At 40.3% G+C, this 19,347-nt stretch overlaps 1 protein-coding gene across 1 annotated transcript in view; it reads right to left on the bottom strand.

The window, feature by feature from the left end:
- Window positions 1–19,347, bottom strand: part of TRHDE (thyrotropin releasing hormone degrading enzyme) — a 226,017-nt gene that overhangs the window by 73,522 nt on the left and 133,148 nt on the right. Inside the window, exons 8-9 of the mRNA XM_063322932.1 lie at window positions 7,351–7,416; window positions 4,732–4,919 (exon numbers count right to left, since the gene is read on the bottom strand). Coding sequence (XP_063179002.1) covers window positions 4,732–4,919; window positions 7,351–7,416 — 254 coding nt within the window. The remainder of the gene's footprint in view (window positions 1–4,731; window positions 4,920–7,350; window positions 7,417–19,347) is intronic.

A 19,347-nucleotide genomic window follows, 5' to 3' on the forward strand; every position in this document is an offset into this window, starting at 1 on the left:
TAGACCCACGAGTCTGTACAGCTCTAGTTTTGCTGGTCATGTCCCTGGCTTGCACCGTTCAACTGAATTCTCCCTAGTCCAACCACACCGAGAAAGGCACCGAGGATCACCACTCTGCAGTACATATGAATACCCTGTCTGTTTCCTGATTTGTACCTCTTCCTTTTCTCTCTTTTCTCACAGCTAGCTGTGTTCAACGTCTAGCAAGACGTTTCCCTTTAGGATATTATCATGAACAAGCAAAGATTAGCTACAGAAACTGTGCGTATGATAAGAACACTATGCAAGTGAATATTACCTCAGCAACATGACCTTAATTATTTTGATAACATTGGAACGGTTATTTCTCCACTTTTGAAGAGACAAGGCTCAGTGTATTTTTAGAAGGCAAAACTTATACCCACAACCAGAAAGCTTTGGTCTGCTCTTCAATACAGTATATAAAAGGTTTATGGATTTCATCAAAACTGATTAGTTTATTGTCTAGACCACAGATTATTTTTCATAAGATTTCTTGTCATATCTGTGAGCCATTCTTGTAATGATGGATGAGACTGGTGCCTTAAAATCATCATTTTCTCTGTCAGCGGGGAAACCCACTGAACCTTGTCAGATGGAATATCACCTCATCCCCTGTAGCCTTATAATATAAGGGCATAATCCGTTCTCACAGGGGTATACAGGAGTCCAGGACTGAACGTACACATAACTAAAGGATTGTTATTTGAGGGAAGAATATGAATTATACGGTTATTACAGGAGTTTTAAACTTTTGCTTGGATAAGCTGAAATTGCTACTGAAACATTGTACCAACCACAGGCTTTGACATTCAAATCAAAGCCCAGTGATTTGGGCCCTTCTGAGGAATGGCGTTGCTAGAAACAGCGTCTGTCATTGTTAGTTTTATTCTCTCATAAAATGAGAAGTATGGATCATGTAAAGGCGTAAGTGTCAAGTAAAATCTATGCTCCGTTTGTGAAGAAACGGAATTGTATACCTTCTGTAATTTCAGGCCAAATGTTAGAGCCTAGCACGCCATACAGTCAATTCCACACACACAAATAAATCACAGTTTATATATGTATGGCCCTTGAAACACATTTTTCTGCAGTTATAGAGAGACAAGTAGCCCAACTGTACACGAGGTGGGAAAACCAACTATATGTAATCATGCTCTTCTGCAGTAGAATTAAAGACGCTTATAGTAATGGACTAGGCAGAACTAGGAGTAAACCACTGCCAAAGGTATCAACAATTTTCACTTTTTCCATTTATCACGTAGAAAAATCTGCTTGCTGCTTCTATATTCCTCTATATGATTTCAGAGAGAAAAATTAAATATGCTGCTTCGCATTTCATTTTCAACAGTTAATTGCTGCATAAATACATAGCATAAAGAAAAGCACAGACATTTCATAAAACTAGAACGATTATGAAATATTCAGTTGCTTCTTTATTTGCATTTCTTATGCAGCAGACAGATCTGAAAGACCTACTCTGAAGTGACTCTTTCTAAAGGAAGGCAAAGTTAAATTTGTCTAGAGAGGGTCTGAACCAGAAGTTTAAACTCCTCATCACTTTGAAGGCAATAGAACTGACTTTTATTGCTGTGCCATGCCAAACTACAGCCCCACCTCTGGATAACTAAACACTATGTGGCAGATGGATGCTTTAAGAGCCTTCCCCGGAGCCTTCCAGTGCATATTGTGTTGTCTGTTTAGATGATAAACTCCTGGAAAGGCCTGGACTGGTACATTTTTCTGTGTTTTGTGCAGCTCTACTATTTATGGTGTTTAAAATGATCATCACGATTAATCCATAGATAAACCACCCTAAGGAAGCCAATGTCGCCTGCTCTGCAAGAGCAGGGCCTCAAACGTGGCATAAATACCATTTGCTCCCCGTTATTTACAGTGTCTATTATGGTTCCCCAGGGAGCCATGCGTCCAATGCCTAATTCATGGGTCATGAAGGGGAGATGAGTGCCGACTTTATTGGACTGTGAATTAGGCCACTGATATGTAACACCCCCAAAGCCTGCAGGCTGACATTACATATGTGTGTGTATATATATATACATATACATATACATATACATATACATATACATATACATATACATATACATATACACGCTTCTGTGCCTCCCCCAACTTCTACCTGTGCTATTAGGCTGCCGCTGAACCAGCCAGTAAACCCTTGCCAACTACCTGACCAAAACCACCTGCAGAATCGGCCAGGGCACTGCACTTCGTAATAGCACTGAACATTCATCAACGTGCTGTTTCCATTCCAGTTATCAAGCCCCTTTGGGTACTTGTAGAAAAACTGGCCCCTTTGTATCATGTCATACAATTGTGGAGTAGCGTATCATGAACTACCAGATGACACCACATCAATGTGACTTTCCCTGTCTACTGCTTTCACAATAATTGAAGCAATAGTGACTTTTCCTATGAAAACAAACAAACAAACAAACAAACAACACAAAACCCATGAATAATATCTAGGTCATTGCTGGCAGAAAGATTAAATTTATTTTCAGAATGTCATTCTTGTTTTTCTACTTAATTTGATAGTACGAAAGGGAGTTTAATGATACAGAGCCATTGTGCCTATCAAGCCACATGTGCCTGTGGGCAGTGCACCAACAGATTGCATGGTCATTGTTAGAACAATCTAGACACTAATTTATAACTAACCCATAGGACTTTAATATAAATTGGTGGGTGGTATTTGAAAGGTGAATGGCATAGCCAGATTTCACCTTTTGCTAAATGGTTCCTGTTCTTTGGTATTTATGCTTATGTCACATGACTTTCAAATAACTTTAACTGGGAAGCAGCAAAGTAGCTCCACCATCTAACTGGCTGGAGTAAACATCCCATCTGCAAAGCCTTCCTTGGGCAAGGGGCTCCTTCCCATTTGTGGTGAAAAGGACACGGAAGCACAGAGAAAAACAAATCTGAAGAGCAGAGAATAGGACAGAGACTTGCCAAAGTAGATACATATAGTATGTATTGAACTGCCTGTTAGGACAGTAAATTCCTGGCAGGGCCTATGCTGATACCTTTTTCTGTGCTCTCTGTAGCACTAAATCTTACTTCCAATCTTTAGGAATTATAATTGTGATAGAATCTATAGAAAAAATCTCCTAAGAAACACAGCGTAACTTGCCCTGTTGGTGCAGAACACTAGGCTTCCACCTATCTCAAGATGCTGTTTGAATTCTGAATTAATGTCACACAAAAATAAAATTAAGTCTAATTCTCACCCCTGATGTTCCACCTTACCACTTACACACCTAGGAGACTTTACTCACGAATTACAGCAGCAGTTATTACAATCAATACTGAATACCTAGCAAACCTATTTAAAAAAGTCTCTGCAATACTTAAAAGGCTTAACGTCTTTGTTTTAATCAACCAAAAAAACCTAATAATCTCTGTTTTTCTGAGTAGTGAAACCCAGTCACATTACATTATGGGTATATACACTTGCACAAAAGAAATTTTCAAGTGAATAAGGGAGAACCTCTCTCGTGCTGCACTGAACTGCGACTCATGAACACTTCCAACAGTCCACATTTACTTGTTTTATCTCTTTCTCACAAAGGAACTAATTTCAGCCCAGACCTTAAACGGATGCTTAATATCCTGCTAGGTTGTTCCAATACAGCCAGAAAAACAGCAATTTACTCTGTGTCATGTTTGAGTTCCATAATATTCATGTTCTAAAAAAGGATAATGCACTTCTAAACATTTCCCAATAAACGTAATTATATTTTTAGGCTTTCCTCAGCAGGAGTATTCTATAAGATCCAGCTGTGTCAAGCAAAATTTAGTGTTAAATTTTACCTCTTAATGATTTTAATCTACTGGACAAGCAGAGAATACTCCAGGTTGACAGCATGCCCTCTTTAATGAATAGAAGAACACAGAAGCTTCTAAGGCTAAACTGCAGTTCTCTGGCATCGGCTCTACATCCTTGGCCTTAAAATACGATGTAAAAACTGCTTTAAACAATACGATGAGGATAACCAAGCATCAGCCAGGAGTGCCAGTCTGTCTCTGGGATGAAGTAAGGAAGTGTGTAGAGTCAGCTGGGCGCAGGAACGAAACACTCTAACAATTGGAAAAAGGGTAGGGGCAGAGATGCGTTAGTGCCTGCTGATTTCTGCCGATGTAACAGTCCCCGTAGGACCAGTTTAGCTGCTTCAAAAATGCAACAGCTGGAACCCCCTGCCTTGTAGAGTTCCAGTTCAGCTCTTGACTGCTTCCGGAGTCAAGTGAGGTATATTCCCAACACACAGTTACATCTGCCTACTTCATGTATGAGCAAGGAGACATCCACTCCAAATAATTACTTAAAAAGAAGTATCAGACCTTCCAACCACATTCCAAATTACTTCGTGTAGCGTGACAAAATCAAAAGAAAAGGAGAGGAAACAGATGTGTGATATAAGGTGTAAGACGTAGTCAAGGACAGAACTGTCAGGATGCAAATGAGCAAATTAAAAGCCTTATCTTGTTCTATTGCTCTAATGGTTTTTTTTCAGTTATTTTAACTAGCCTCATCTTTACTACAGCTCAAATGGAAGGGTCACCACTACTGATACCAAACAAAGCTCAGAGATTTCTAAAGAGCCATCTTCATAATAATGCAGACATGAAGCACTTACTTAAACAACTAATGCCTCTTGAAAGATATTCATTGAGAAATATAAGTACCTGTTGTCTCCAAGGGCAGGATCCTTGGGTTTAGCATCACTATCATAAACAAAACGTTCTTGGGAGATCACTATGACATTGTCCGTAGTTTCATTTCCCCAGATAGTGATAACAGGATAACCCATCTGTAGTGTCCACTGATCCATAACTTCTTGGATATTTACAGATTTTCCAACCCGTTTTAAAGCCTTCAAGAAGAAAGAAAAGTTTCAATATGTTGAAACAATATCATCATACAACATAATAAAACTCTTTTTTTTTTTTTTGTCCCAGAGAGCATAATTAATTTTAGAGGTTTAAATAACCAGCACGCACGCACACAGACCCATTTACATCCTGTACACACACACTACATAATTTAAGTACCAGTCTCTGTCTATCTTAAAAATAAACATTGAGCAATCTTGCCAGAGAGGAGAGTGACAGTCAGAAAGTCACGCTTCCCACATCATTCAGGCACTTTTGCTGTAACAGAAGAAACAACTTGCTTTACAGGGTTTTAACAAGAGCCACAGAAATACTGGGTGGCTGTCTCCAAAAGATATTCTTGACCAGATAAGGTTAAAAAGGACTCGGTGTTAGTTGATCTAGGGTACCTACAATAAGGCATATTCAAAGGGCCTGATTTCTAAAAGTACAGAGTATCTCTATTCTGAAAATCGAATTACTAATTATTTGAAAATACTGCCCCTCATGTCCAAAGTGAGGCCATATATGAAAAGATATCCCTAGCTCCTTCATAAACTGCACCTGTCATAACACACGGAGGATTAATGTGTTCATATTTGATACCTCGTGTCAATAAAAATGCTGTTTTACAAGTGGGTTTTCATCTGAAACAAAAAGAGATACTATGGCATCATGGGAGATGAGACTGGGTATGAAGAGAATGACAAGCGCCTTTTGTTCTTCAGCGACGGAGATGTCCCTAGCTGCCGAACAGTCCTAGATCACAGACTGAGCAATCTCTGACGAATATAAGCAGAACCCAGCAAGGAGTCTTCAGAACTGAAGCTGCAATTGCAATGAATTAGGAACAAAGCGTCCGGCAACAAAAGTGCTTACAGGTGAGGCAAACAGAATTATTAGCCTTAACAACAGATTTGAGCATACAATATAGCCACAGTGGTTATGGACCAGAATACTGTCTCATTTTTGTTCTATTTTATTAGCTGTGGGTTCTGATGTTCTTTCAAGATTACATTCACCCCTCTGACCTCCCATCACTCAGAACTTTAACAGCGGAAGACACAAGTGAGAAGCAAGACAGACACTTGCAGTGGTATTAGACTTCAGATTAAGACATAGACTTGAGCCTGACTGTATGTTACATGTCTCAACTCTCATGAACAGTGAGTACAGACATATGACTCAGTTCAGTTGCCCACACATAGGTGGCTAATGTCATTTGAGCTTGACCTGCCACTCAGATTTCCCCACAGACCTTGCCTGAAATCAATTAGACCCACCTGAATGTCTTGAACACCCTACTGCACCTGATCTGGCACTAGTTGCCTATATTTGAACAACTAGCTAAAGTCCCCAGTTAACAATTTGGGGTCCTTTTAAAATAATCATGTAGTGGCTAGTCAACTGACTTGCTCTCTATGCTCTGCTGACTGTATTAACTAGATTTCTGGGACTCCAGTTGTTCCTACTCACCAAGCGTCAAAAGAGATGTCCTAAAATATTCGACACATCCTTACAGAACTGGTGGACCTACAGCAGACATATCTATCTCATGGGGCAGCTGGAAGCCAGGTTGAATAAACTAAGGTAAACATCGTTAGATGTCTATGAACAGGCAACTGAATCCAGCCCTCACTGACAACAACTGGAGTTTGGACACCTATCTTATATGTATATACCTGCTTATGTACATAAATGCAGATGTCTTGACCTCCAGCTGAATCCCATCTTTGGTGTCAATAGTTACAACTAGGTTACCATGTTCACAGACAGCTTGAGTTCGTACTTATGCCCAGCCTCCCTGACTGTATTCTACATTGGTTTGCACTCTGCCTTCATTCTGGAGTGCCCAGACTAGCTCTGCAGGCAAGAAATTCCGGCATGCTTGGCTCACTTTATGAAAATTAAACTCCTTTGAGCTTGGACATAGCAACCAAAGGGAGCATGGGCATAGCGACTGTAAGTCTCTACAGCATGCCAAATGTTACAGTAAATAGTTATCTGTTTACACCGAACATTAAAGCTTTAACAGTTTTGTCCTTCACACAAATCGTAACTCCGTACAAAATCACGAACACATGTGATGGTGATATACATGCTAAAGCTCAGCACTTGCATGTGCTTATGGGCCTCGGCGTGCTGCCACTAAAGTCAATGACACAGATTCCATGAAGTACCTTTTACTGCACATCCATAACATAGCACAAGCAAGGAAATATATTCTAACATAACAAAGAATAGCAATGCTGCAAAGACCATATTTTTATGTTGCCACTAGGTTAACTCAAATGGAATTTCTTTGCATCAATTTTTATATTTGCTCTGAGGTCTGAAGATCTCAATATGCACGGTTCACTCCTAACCTCACCAAGAAAAACACCACAGTAAATTCCTGCTTCTCCCTCAGTGCAATAGATTAAAGCATTTTACCTTTGACAATGTGTTCCAGAGATCATTTCTGGCTGCATTGCCATACTTGTGAATGGTTAAATAGTCCTACAGAAATAAAATAAAAATACAAATCAGTATTACTATAGACAAGCCAAACAACTAGAGCTGTGAATCACTGCTATTAAAAGTTAAATCACATCAATGTTTGCATTTGTCAGAAATCTAGATATATACAATATGTTCATCCTAAGGGAGTAAATAAACAGTTTCTTAAGGTATTTTACAATGCAAAAATTGTTGCTAAAAATTTAATTTACAGCATTCAGTGCTCTTCTGTGTAAGTCACTCTATAAGCTAAATATTTTGAATATACATTTAAAATACTTGCCTAATCTCAGAAGGGGTTCCTAGGTAACTCTTGGCAATGAAAAGAGAAGCTGATAAAACACAGTTCCAGTTGCTATTTTAGCAGGTCATTCCGTGTCTAGTGTCAAAAATTTGCTCACTGGGATGACAGCTGGATTTGTTACAAAAGATTTAACTGAGTAATAGCCTACCTGAACTACAAACTCTTATCTAGGGAGATCCTGGTGCCTCGATGTCAAAATACATCATACTGGCAACCGGGGCTACAACAGGTTATCACAAAGGCTCTCCACGACAGGGAGTGGTGGAAGAGGGGTGACGGGAAGCCAAGTCCGTGCTTGTGCACAGGAGTTTTCACAACATACGTGACTCATAGTCTGAGGAGGTTACAAACTGAATGCTTTTACCTATTCACCCACAGTTTCAATGACTGAGGATCCCTTCTTCTCCCATAGCAACCAGAAAGATAATTCCTCATAAGCTACCATCACATTAAATTACCTTCCCAAATTAATAGTCTAAGCGTGTGACCAGGTTAGGTCTGGGACTTTCAGGGATAAAACGCTTCCAATTTAAAGAACATCTGGAGAGACAACACTGTTGTCCCACCATCCTATGTCCCTAGACAACACCTCATTCAATTACAGATGTGAGAGTCAGCAATGACATTTCAAGCATTTTGATTGGAAGAATTAAGTGAAAAAGCACATCAGAGGTTGTAAATCAATGGGCTCTCCTGCATTTGAATTTCTACCACCTTCACTTTACACAATGGTAGGAGACAAACCCTAATTTACAGCACAAGTGAAGTAAAACTGGGACAAATTTGCTGACTCTGTTATCTGTGCTTTGTGTGAAGTAAGATACTTTGGGAATAATTAGTATTTGGAAAGCAAATTTTCTGATACACAAACTGTAGCACCTGTGACACAGATTTAGCTTTTGTCAGCCAACTCATAGCACAACAAGCAGCAACTCCCATTTAATCACAGGCTAGGAAGGCTAAATGAGAACACTGACTCTGTAAATGCAGTGCTGAGTCTTAACAATGTCATGAGACTAACTTGGAAAAAAGGCAATATTATATAGGCTGCACCTATAGCACACTTTGCTGCCATTTTGTCTAAAAATACCGAATAATTTAAGGCACAGCGAAATATTCAACAGCTTGCAAAGCTAAAGAAGTTGAATTGCAAATTAAAAAGCTAAAACAGGAATAAACAAAAGTGGGACGAGGTAAATAAATAACAACAAATATACATGTGCATCCTAAGCAGTACCAGAAAAAGCTGCACGTATTGGTCCTTGTGAGAGTTGCTTTCAGAATCGTTCGTTACACAGCAAAGTAAAATGGGTGGAACACTTGAAGATTTACTCCATCCAGGCAACAATCCTGTTTACAAATCTACCATTAGACATTAAATTTGACTTTTAAATTTTGCAATCAGAAAGACTGCAAAGGAATTAAATGCTTCTGTCCTTTTCTTTGCTTGTTCTCCCAATACACAGATTGGGAGGTTTAGATGTGGCTCGTCACTCATTTGAAATTTATTTCCCTCCAATCTAACATGTTCATCACACAAAGGAAAACAAAAGTAATTCTAACATTTACAATTAAATAAGAAAATACAAAGATAAACACAACATGCGAGTACAGTCCTGGTATCATACAATTTAATCATCCATTTTTTCATTATTTCATGGAAGTTGCACTGAGATACATAGCATCAAACTAGGAGTGTTAGAGAATGCATACTACAGAAAAAGCAGTCCTAAGTGATGGTGTGCATCAAAATATGCTTCCAGCAGTAAATCTACATCGCAACCCAAAATCTGAGGGCACTTTCTACAGGCACAAAGAGTTACTGAACCAGGTCCCATCAAATGTCCTCATATATCAGTATCTTGTTGTCCACAATAACCAGTAGCAGACACCTAGAAAGGGTATAAAACAGAACAAGCAGACAGTGGTTCTTCCCCAGTATGCTCTCCCATCATCCAGCACTTCACGGCACAAAGAATCCTGAGCAGATCAGTATCTCTGTATTTAATAGTTATGGTCTGTGAATTTGGCCAGTTGCTTTCTGAACCCATATAAATATTCAGCATTTGCAACACCTTACAAAAAAGCATTTCCCACTTCAGTCACCTGTTGTGTGAAGATACCCGTTTCAAACATCTGCTCATCTGCTGGTTTCATCTGCTGCTCCCTAGTTCTGGCACTAGAAGACACCGCGCACTACTGTTCCCTACTTCACTCTCCCCAAGCCATTCATGCTTTTACAGATGTGTATCATATGTGTCCTCATACCAGAGCTTGGTTTTATACCGAGAACACCACCAACCCAATCACTCCCAGCTATACTGCAAACTTACATTTTGTTACCACCATCCAAGCTATTGACTTCAAAGGTACCTAGGGCAACCATGACCCAGCCTGGACTTTCATTACCAAATTATCAGCCTCTCTTGAAGTACCTTTCCTGGACTGGCACTCAACTTAAAAAAGGCTTAGCATATCAGCATCAAACACGTCCCAGGAAGTATTAAAATAGGAGCCAAAGATCTATACATACCCTGCTTGTCTGTTCTAAGGATAGAACAAGCAGGAATATAATCCATTTTTCCTTCTGGGGACCCATATCTAAGTCTGAAGTAGCTTGCAAAGGGGCAGAGGACACATTCTCATTCACTGTAATTCTCCAGAGAAAGAGTATTAGCCACCCCTTTGCCTTTACACTGATTACAAAAGAACCAAAGCAAACAGAAGAGATGCAAGCCACCGAACTAAAAAAGGAGGATGGCACTGAAGACACAGCTGCCTGAATCAGCACGGTTCCAAAGGAGGTAAAGTGACTTAAAGCCACCTTCTCATAAACACATATGCCCAGAACCATCTGGCTGCAAGGCTGCTTCCCATCATAAACTCACAAGTCTATCACCTACAAAAGCTGTTCCATCAACTGGAGTATGCTGGAGCACGACGATACGCTTCAGCCACCTTCCTAACTTTCACCTATAATCCTACAGTACATGTGAGGAGAAAAGATGGCACGAAAACCTCTTTAACAACCCAAAACTCAAGAGCGCTCTTCTACAACTCCCCCTTTCTCCTTCACTGTAATGCCACCTCTAAATTTTTTCTTTGCCATGGGGAAAGCAGGAAGAGAGTTCACAGACCCTAGTGCAGTGTCACTCAACATGCAAATTAATCAAACGCACACACAAAAATGATCATTTGGTTTTACATTTTCAGCAAGCATCCTCTTGTAATATTCTTCTTAACATTTTGGCATTGAAACATAAAGTCACTCTTTACCAAAAAGAATAACAGAATATGATCCCTTCACTTCTATCAATAAAAAAAAAATAATCTGAGAATGTGGTTTTCTGAAATGCATTTTGGTAATTTTTAACATCAAATTAAAAAAAAAAAAATAATCCAGAGTCTGTCATGCCATGAAAAAAAAGTTCAGTTGCTGCACAACCAAAACCTAAGATCTTGCAAAAATGCTTTTAAAATTATTTTATTACTCGAATACTGAAGTAGATAGCTTGAACAGTAGTAGAAATTAGAGTATGGTGAAAAGTGCTAAAGGATTTTGAAAGATGTTTTCAGTAATGCTGTATTGATTAAGCTTTTATTGTATTAGACTTTCTTTAAGAAAAGAAGATTATTTAAATGGAAAATGTCTTTTATCCCTTTGCAATCTTAGTTCTCTCAGTACTGCTAGGGATTGAGCCTCTTGGTTTTGAAAAAATGAACTACCCCACCATCCAAACCTGATAACGCTCACAACTAATAAAAGCTAGTGACTGATAAACGCAAAGAGGTTAAACAAGTGTAAAGGGGGAATAAGTCTCCAAACATGTATCTTACTTTAGGGGAGACTTCAGATATCTAACCAGGAACTGAAACATCAATTCTAGGACCAAACTCCTTTCTCAGTTTATCTGTATGAAGCTGATTGGTTGGCTGAAAAAACAGCTCCCAACCTATATGAGTGGTGCTGAGATCTGAAACAGATTAACATGGAATAACTTACCTTTTTCTTCTAAAGATAACTGGGAAATTCCACTATATAAGATAAGAAAGTGAGGAAAAAGTAGCAAAATATTTTGGCATCAAATTCTTGTGGCTACGTTCCTCTGAATGCCCTAATTTCTCAGGGCTCAGGAAACAGCAGCCTTGCCTCTAGCTGCCTCTGTTGTATTTCATTCCTACTCCTGGGTGCACGTCCTCCTCCCTTCAGCCTACAATATGTTCTTGTTGAACAGTGTTATACGTGACTGCTGTACCTCACCACAGATGTAGAGCTACTAATAAGAACATTTAGTTTGGGTGGAAATCAGGCTCTTAAGATCCGGCTATCAAATCCAGCGTGTTTGTCTTCCCAGAAATTTGTATACTTAACCTTAAGCCACCAGACACCATCTGAGAGATGCTGACTCGCTGACTATAACATGCCACCTTTTTTCCCCCTTTCCTTCACACTGCTAACATCAAAGCTGCAATCACTTATTATCTTGACATCGCCTAACATTCAAATAAAAAAGCCTGGGCAAGGGTCAGAGGGAGGAAGGTATTGCATATGTTTGCAATGGTGAGTGACAAAGAAGAGGGAGTGAGAACCGGTGGTAAAGCACTACCAGCAAGCTACAAAGAAGTGGAGATTCTCATAACAGAGGAAGACTACTGAATAGAAAAGCTAAAATAGCCAACCAGGTTCGTGGTATTTTTCATCTGTACAACAGACTAACCCTTGAGAAAGAGCCTTAAGGAAGAGAAGAGATCACCCTCCTGGCTGGGCAGTCAGACAAACAGTAGAGTACAAAATAAGGAGTAGGTAAATCCACCTTATTGGTCATGGTAAACACTGTGTAAGGCAAATTAGATGGGGGTTAACTCTATTCGTGTCAGAATTAATTTGTGCCAGGGAGTCAAGCTGCAGAGCTACCTCCAAATTGAAAGAACAGCCGTGATCAGACCACTTATCAAAGCAGTACTGAAAAGCCAGCTAATAAAAACCTTGGAAACATTTTTCCAGGTCAAGTAAGCCAAGCAACTTCCACATCAGTTTTACTAAGAGTTCCCAAAACTGCTTCCAGGCACTCTTGTCATAAAGTGCCAAGCTACAGAATACACTAGAGTCATGGAATATACTTTAACTTTCATGAGTGAGTTCTACCAGAGGATCAAAAATGTTTATATCCTTCCTATACTTTAATCTACTATTGCATTAAAATGTGTTCCTCCAACAAAAAATGAAGTTACTCACTGCCCAAGAATTAAACTAACTAAAAAAGCATCTCACAGAATCACAGAATGATAGGGGTTGGAAGGGACCTCTGGAGATCATCTAGTCCAACCCCCCTGCCACAGCAGGGTTACCTAGAGCATATTGCACAGGAACATGTCCAGGTGGGTTTTCAATGTCTCCAGAGATGGAGACTCCACCACCTCTCTGGGCAGCCTGTGCCAGTCCTCTGCCACCCTCAAAGTAAAGAAGTTCCTCCTCACGTTTAGGTGGAACTTCCTATGCTCAAGTTTGTGCCCGTTACCCCTTGTCCTGTCCCCGGGCACCACTGAAAAGAGCCTGGCCCCATCCTCCTGACACCCACCCTTTAAGTATTTATAAGCATTGATAAGATCCCCCTCAGTCATCTTTTTTCCAGACTGAAAAGACACCCAAATCCCTCAGCCTTTCTTCATAAGAGAGGTGTTTGAGTCCCCTAATCATCTTGGTAGCTCTCTGCTGCACCACCTCCACCAGTTCCCTGTCCCTCTTTAACCGGGGAGCCCAGAACTGGACACAGTACTCCAGATGCGGCCTCACCAAGGCAGAGTAGAGGGGGAGGATGACCTCCCTCGACCTGCTGGCCACACTCTTCTTGATGCAGCCCAGGATGCCATTGGCCTTCTTGGCCACAAGGGCACATTGCTGGCTCATGGTCATCCTGTTGTCCACCAGGACTCCCAGGTCTCTTTCAGCTGAGCTGCTCTCCAGCAGGTCAGCCCCCAACCTGTACTGGTGCATGGGGTCATTCCTCCCCAGGTGCAGCACCCTACACTTGCCCTTATTGAATTTCTTAAGGCTCCTCTCTGCCAACCTTCTCTCCGTAGGTTGTTATTTCAACTTACAATAACAAAAAACAGCATCAAAATGATATTGAAACAGGAGTTTCGATACCATAAGGAGTGCAAGGCATGCCTGCAGTGTAGATAGTCCCCATCTAGTACTAAAATTATGACGTCTGTTATATAGACACAGCATCGAATGCATTGCTGTATCTCCCCTGAGCTACAGTCTGACGATACTCTGGCGGTACAGCCAATGTACCTTCCACCACAACCACTGCTCCTCCTTGTCCCCATCCCCCTGTTTGTGAGGCTACTTTGCAAACCAAACCTCTGAAATGGCTTGAGGAAGGAAAGGAAGAAAATCTACCATTCTGCACCAAGGAGTTTGGTGCAGACCAATCAAGTTTACCACAAAGGACACCAAGCTCTTCCACTAGTACAAATGAAGTGGCACTGGGTGGCCACGCATGGATGGGAATGAGCAGCTGGAGGTAGCATTCAGGAAAACAGAAGGGTGGTTTCCTAAGCCAGTGTCCCCTCCAAGCACACGCCAAGTATTATGGAAGAGACCGGACAGAAAGAAACCCAGTGGTGATTTCAGAAGACAGTTAAGCAAAAGGTTATCAATGTATCACATCTAAGGGAAACAAAAAGCATATTTTGAAGTGCATTTCTCCAAAAGCAATGCTCAAATGTTCTTTTCAAATGTTCAACTAAGAGTTGGTGGTAACATTCCTCACCAATAAGCTAATTTTTACACTGAATTAGTTAACCTTCATTATACCTTATGCATGGACACTGTCATTCAGAACTGAAGTAAATTAAAATCAGTGACTTCAAGTCACAATGAAAACACTATCATGAATTCAAGTAAGTGAAATAACAGTTAACTTCAGTTTTGAAAGTGCCTAGGTGGAGCTACAATGAGGTTTAACTAATCCGATTACAGTTCACACCTTCAGCTACTTTGAATAAACTTTTGTGTGTCCTGTATAAACACAGCTTGTTTACTTGGCATTAAAAAATAAAACTGAATTAGAATTTTACACCACTTTGAACAATCAAAGAATACAGCTGCTAAGGATAACCTTTTTTTTTCTCCTTATTTCTAATAATTCCACACGTATCAGTAGAGCTACCTGTTGAATCTCTCCCACACAGAAATTTATTGGCTAACATATTTTAAGTGATTAGTAATTCTATCTGTCTCTTTATTTTCTGAAAGTGGTGTCCCTGTAAGATGGCCGGGCCTCACAGACAGGGCTGGAGTTTTTTTATTTTTTAAATCTTCTCCAAATTTTTTTTGTCTTTTTCTTTAAATAATAACACAAAAGAATTATTTTATCTGCTCCATATACAATCACACTTTCTCAATTGCTAATTTATCCAGCCTGTATTTTTACTACTAGCTGCATTAAGCAATTACAAATTTTTAAGAGCAAGTACCACCTTCAATGTTCCCAATAATTCTACTGTGGTACCACAGGAAAGGAATATTTAAAATGTCAACTATCAGGAACTTCTTAGCTAACTTCTGGATTCGAACTCACAAATAGGTAAAAGGAAGTTAAAAAAAGCCTGAGAAGTGTGCAACATACTTCAGAGGCATCATGCAAGTATTCACTTCAGCTGTGTTTTGCTTTCTCTTTGGGCTACTATCTCAGCCAATGCATAAAATCCTAGGGAAGGAAATCAGTGGAATCCCATCAAAGTACACCAGCTGAAATTGCAGCCCTTTATCTTCAAAAGGTATACTTAGATTTTTTTCACATGCAACAGAGATACAATGCTCGCAATCATCAGCAACTGGAAAATATCCACTGTCAACATGTCATATCTGCAATTAAATCATTATAACCAAACAGGAAGCTATAACTACTAATCAGGAAGAGTGATACTGGAACCATATATGGAAATAGATCTTAATTTTCTCTAGAGCCCATGATGCTGAATAGGCCACATAATTATAGTATTTTACTTTGTCCTTTTTCCTTTGTAATTTATAATACTCCCATACGCCCTAACAATAATCAGATCAGCAGAACTGACATTTCTGGCGTTATATGGGTCAATGGGGTTTTTAGCACTGATTTCAGTGGGAGAAGAATTAGGGCAACGTTGAGAGTATCTCATCCACGGTGTTAGAAGTGTAACATTCCTTTGGAGGATACAGATAGGATCTGCATCGTGTCCCAAACAGCGTGCCGTCCAGGCTGAGACGCAAGAGAAACTAGTCAGAGAACGGAGGAGGCAAGAGCCATCATTAAGTCAACGGGACTGCTTTCTTCGCTCTACCTGCTTCTTGTTGATAAGAGACTAGCACTGTACATCAGAAGTAACCCAACTGAAATCAATATGGCCCTGTCATTTTCATTCCAACATCAGAAAAGTATCAAACCTCAAACCACTGTAAGAAACACAATTTTGCAACTAATACATCTTCTGCATTGCAGCTCAGTTAATTCAATGTGAATGGGGCATCTCAAACATGCAAAATTTGTACTCAGGCAAATTTCCAGCTACTTTAAAATACATCCTGCTTTGCTGGGAATCCTTATTAAAAGATCAGAACTATTAAACAGAGAGGTTTATTTCCCTTGTAAAATTCAGCTTCACCTATTAGCTATTAACATGAAGAGGAAGGAGGTTCCATTCTGAGACACAGCAACAGCGATTGCAGTGTGGTGGCAAAACAGTTTGCACGCGAAGCCTAAAGGGAACAGTTAGAAGGATTGCAGAGTTATTGCCTAGCAGAGTCTGATGGTATCTGCTGTGCAGTGAGACACCTGCTAGTATATTAAGCTTGGCTTCAAAGAAAAATGTATTTGATGTATTATTCGGTAGTGGCACTAAACTACTCAGCTAAGAACAAATCTTACAGAAATAAAGTACTCTTTGAAATTGAACTGCATATATTTGACTGAATTTGTACATTCATTTTAGTTCTGCCTTGTTCGGTTGTATAACACATTTCAACCTAAAACCAGATATTGCTCAATAAATATATTTTTAATGCACACAAAAAATGATGGAATGTTTTCCAGAGATATTTGGATGGCACCTGCTAATTGTGACAGGTTGGCTGCTCATTCCTCTGCATTAACTTGAACTATGCCCAGGGATTGCTAACCAGGCAAAAAATCTCTGCTGTACTTTTCTGTAATACTTTTTTTCTACAGAAGACACAGAATTGGAAAGAAATTAATGCTACTTACTATGAAAAGGTCACCATAAATCACTCGAGAAAACTATTCTGATTTGCATGTCACTGTGTCTAGATCATAATGACCTACAACATTTATACAGTAACAATGAATAACAGATAGGAAAGCAGTAACAGTGAAGCTTCAACTTTGCTTGTAAGTTATTTGTTGTTTGTATCAAGAGGAGGAGGAGGAGGAGGAGGAGGATGACGAGGAGGAAGAGGAGAAGGAAGCGGAGGCAGAGGAGGAGAAAGTTTTGATGACAGCCTGTTTTATCCAGCAGGAATGTCCTCCACTGGGCTGATGTGGTGGGTTGACCCTGGCTAGATGCCAGGTGCCCACCAAGCTGCTCTACACTCTCCTCCTCAGCAGGACAGAGAGGGTAGAAAAGAAGATGGAAAAAAAACCTCATGGGTAAAGATAAAGGATGTTTAATAAAGCAAAAACAAAGGCCGCATGCGGAAGCAAAGGAAAACAAAAGATTTATTGTCTACTTCCCAACAGCAGGTGATGTCCAGCCACTTCCCAGGAAGCAGGGCTTCAGTACATGCAGCAGTTGCTCCAGAAAACAAACATCATTAAGTAACAAATGCCTCCCCTTCCTCTTCCTTTCTTTTACCTTTTATTAGTGAGCAGACATCATACGGTATGGAATATCCGTTTGGTCAGTTTGGGTCAACTGTCGTGGCTGTGCCCCCTCCCAAAATCTTGCCCACCCCCAGCTTGCTGGTGAGGGGGGAGGAATGTTGGAGAGACAGCCTGGACGCTATGTGAGCAGTAGCCAAAACACTGGTGTGTTATCAACACCTTTGTAGCTGTCAATACAAAGCACAGCACTATGCTACAGGGAAAATTAACTCCATCTCAGCCAGACCCAATACAGCTGAACAGAAGTAGACTTGTTTCATTTCTGAGATACATTAAGTTTTAACTAGGAGTTCAGTCCTGCGGTCTTTGTGCTGGAAATATCCCCACTGAGTTCTAAATAGCGAATGGAAATCTTGATTGCACAAGGACGGCAGAATCGCACACAAAACGTGTACTTCCAGCACCCTGTGAGGTCCATTGTGCTGCCTCATAGCAACAGAGGCGAGCTTGCCACTGAGCTCCTATCAGGAAAACAGTACAGTTTCACTCCAAAGAAAATATTTTCTTAAATAGACGCTCAACCCACCAACGTTATCTGAGAATTCATACCTATCATACTTCCTCTTAATAATTCCTATAATAAAAATGAAGGAGAAAACAGTCATAACTGAATTTCACAATGCAGCAAAATAAGAGAAGGTCACTGCAAGCACGCCAAGTGAATACGTATGTGGTATCTCTAATACAACCAGTTGTAACATTGTCATAAAGGGCAATCCTGTTCTGAGAAACAACAATTTAAGTAAATCATGTGTATACTAATTATTTTTCTTTTTCTAAGAAGCTTTAGCAAGGGAGTAATAAAGCAACGTTTTATCCTAGCTGAAGGACAGCACGACTTTCTTCTAATGAAGGCGACACCGACCGTAACCTTGCTCTGAACATGGGCACTGGGGACACCGCCAGCTATTGAGGTTCAGCAGCACCTGCCGTTACCACTCTTTATAACTCTCCCTGCTGGAACCTCCAACATGGCCAAAACAACTGTTTGAGCTGAAATCTTACCTTCAAGAAGTCCGGTCCCCAGACTGAATTCTTCTCTAAAATTTCAGTCAACACCAGAAAAAAAAGTATGGAAAAATATCACGTTTTACCTTTTCTTGTCACTCTTTCCTTTCAAAAAGCTCTGCTGTCCCCATGCACTGAGCACAGGTCTAAAGGTCGGAAGGAAAAGTGATCTCGTTTCAGGAACGTGTTTTTTCGCAGCACTGAGGTGAGTCACCTGAGGTGACTGAGCAGCTTAGGGAGTCCCTCTGTCCCCCTGTACCAACGCTCACAGCTGCCCAAGCTTAGAGGGGGCTTAGGGCTCTGTGGCCTGAGTTATAGCAGAGTTGGATACTGTGACTGAACCCGATGTGAAGTCTGTTCTGAATATCTGAAATAGTTTATAATGCTAAACGCTTCGGCAGAACATCTTCTTGGGTTTCAAAATAGCTATCCAAATTCCATGGATCTTTTTTATTTTAATCGCATTGGTCCAATTTCCACCCAAATGTGCAGGCACTCCCTCTCACTGATTTATTTACAGCAACATTAATCGTACGATCGACATTTTCTGAAGGCCCAGCTCGGTGCCCCTAGAGGCTGAGCTGCAGCCACACCAAGCGCTCACAGTTGATGATGGAGCCAGTGGAACCTGAGCTTTGAACACATAAACTCTTCCAATCCATAACTGCTAAGACACATGGGAGGGAAAAGTGCTGCACTGGGCGTCTCATATTGCATACTTCACATTTG

This window comes from Chroicocephalus ridibundus, chromosome 1, assembly GCF_963924245.1.
Source record: "Chroicocephalus ridibundus chromosome 1, bChrRid1.1, whole genome shotgun sequence".
Lineage (NCBI taxonomy): Eukaryota > Metazoa > Chordata > Aves > Charadriiformes > Laridae > Chroicocephalus > Chroicocephalus ridibundus.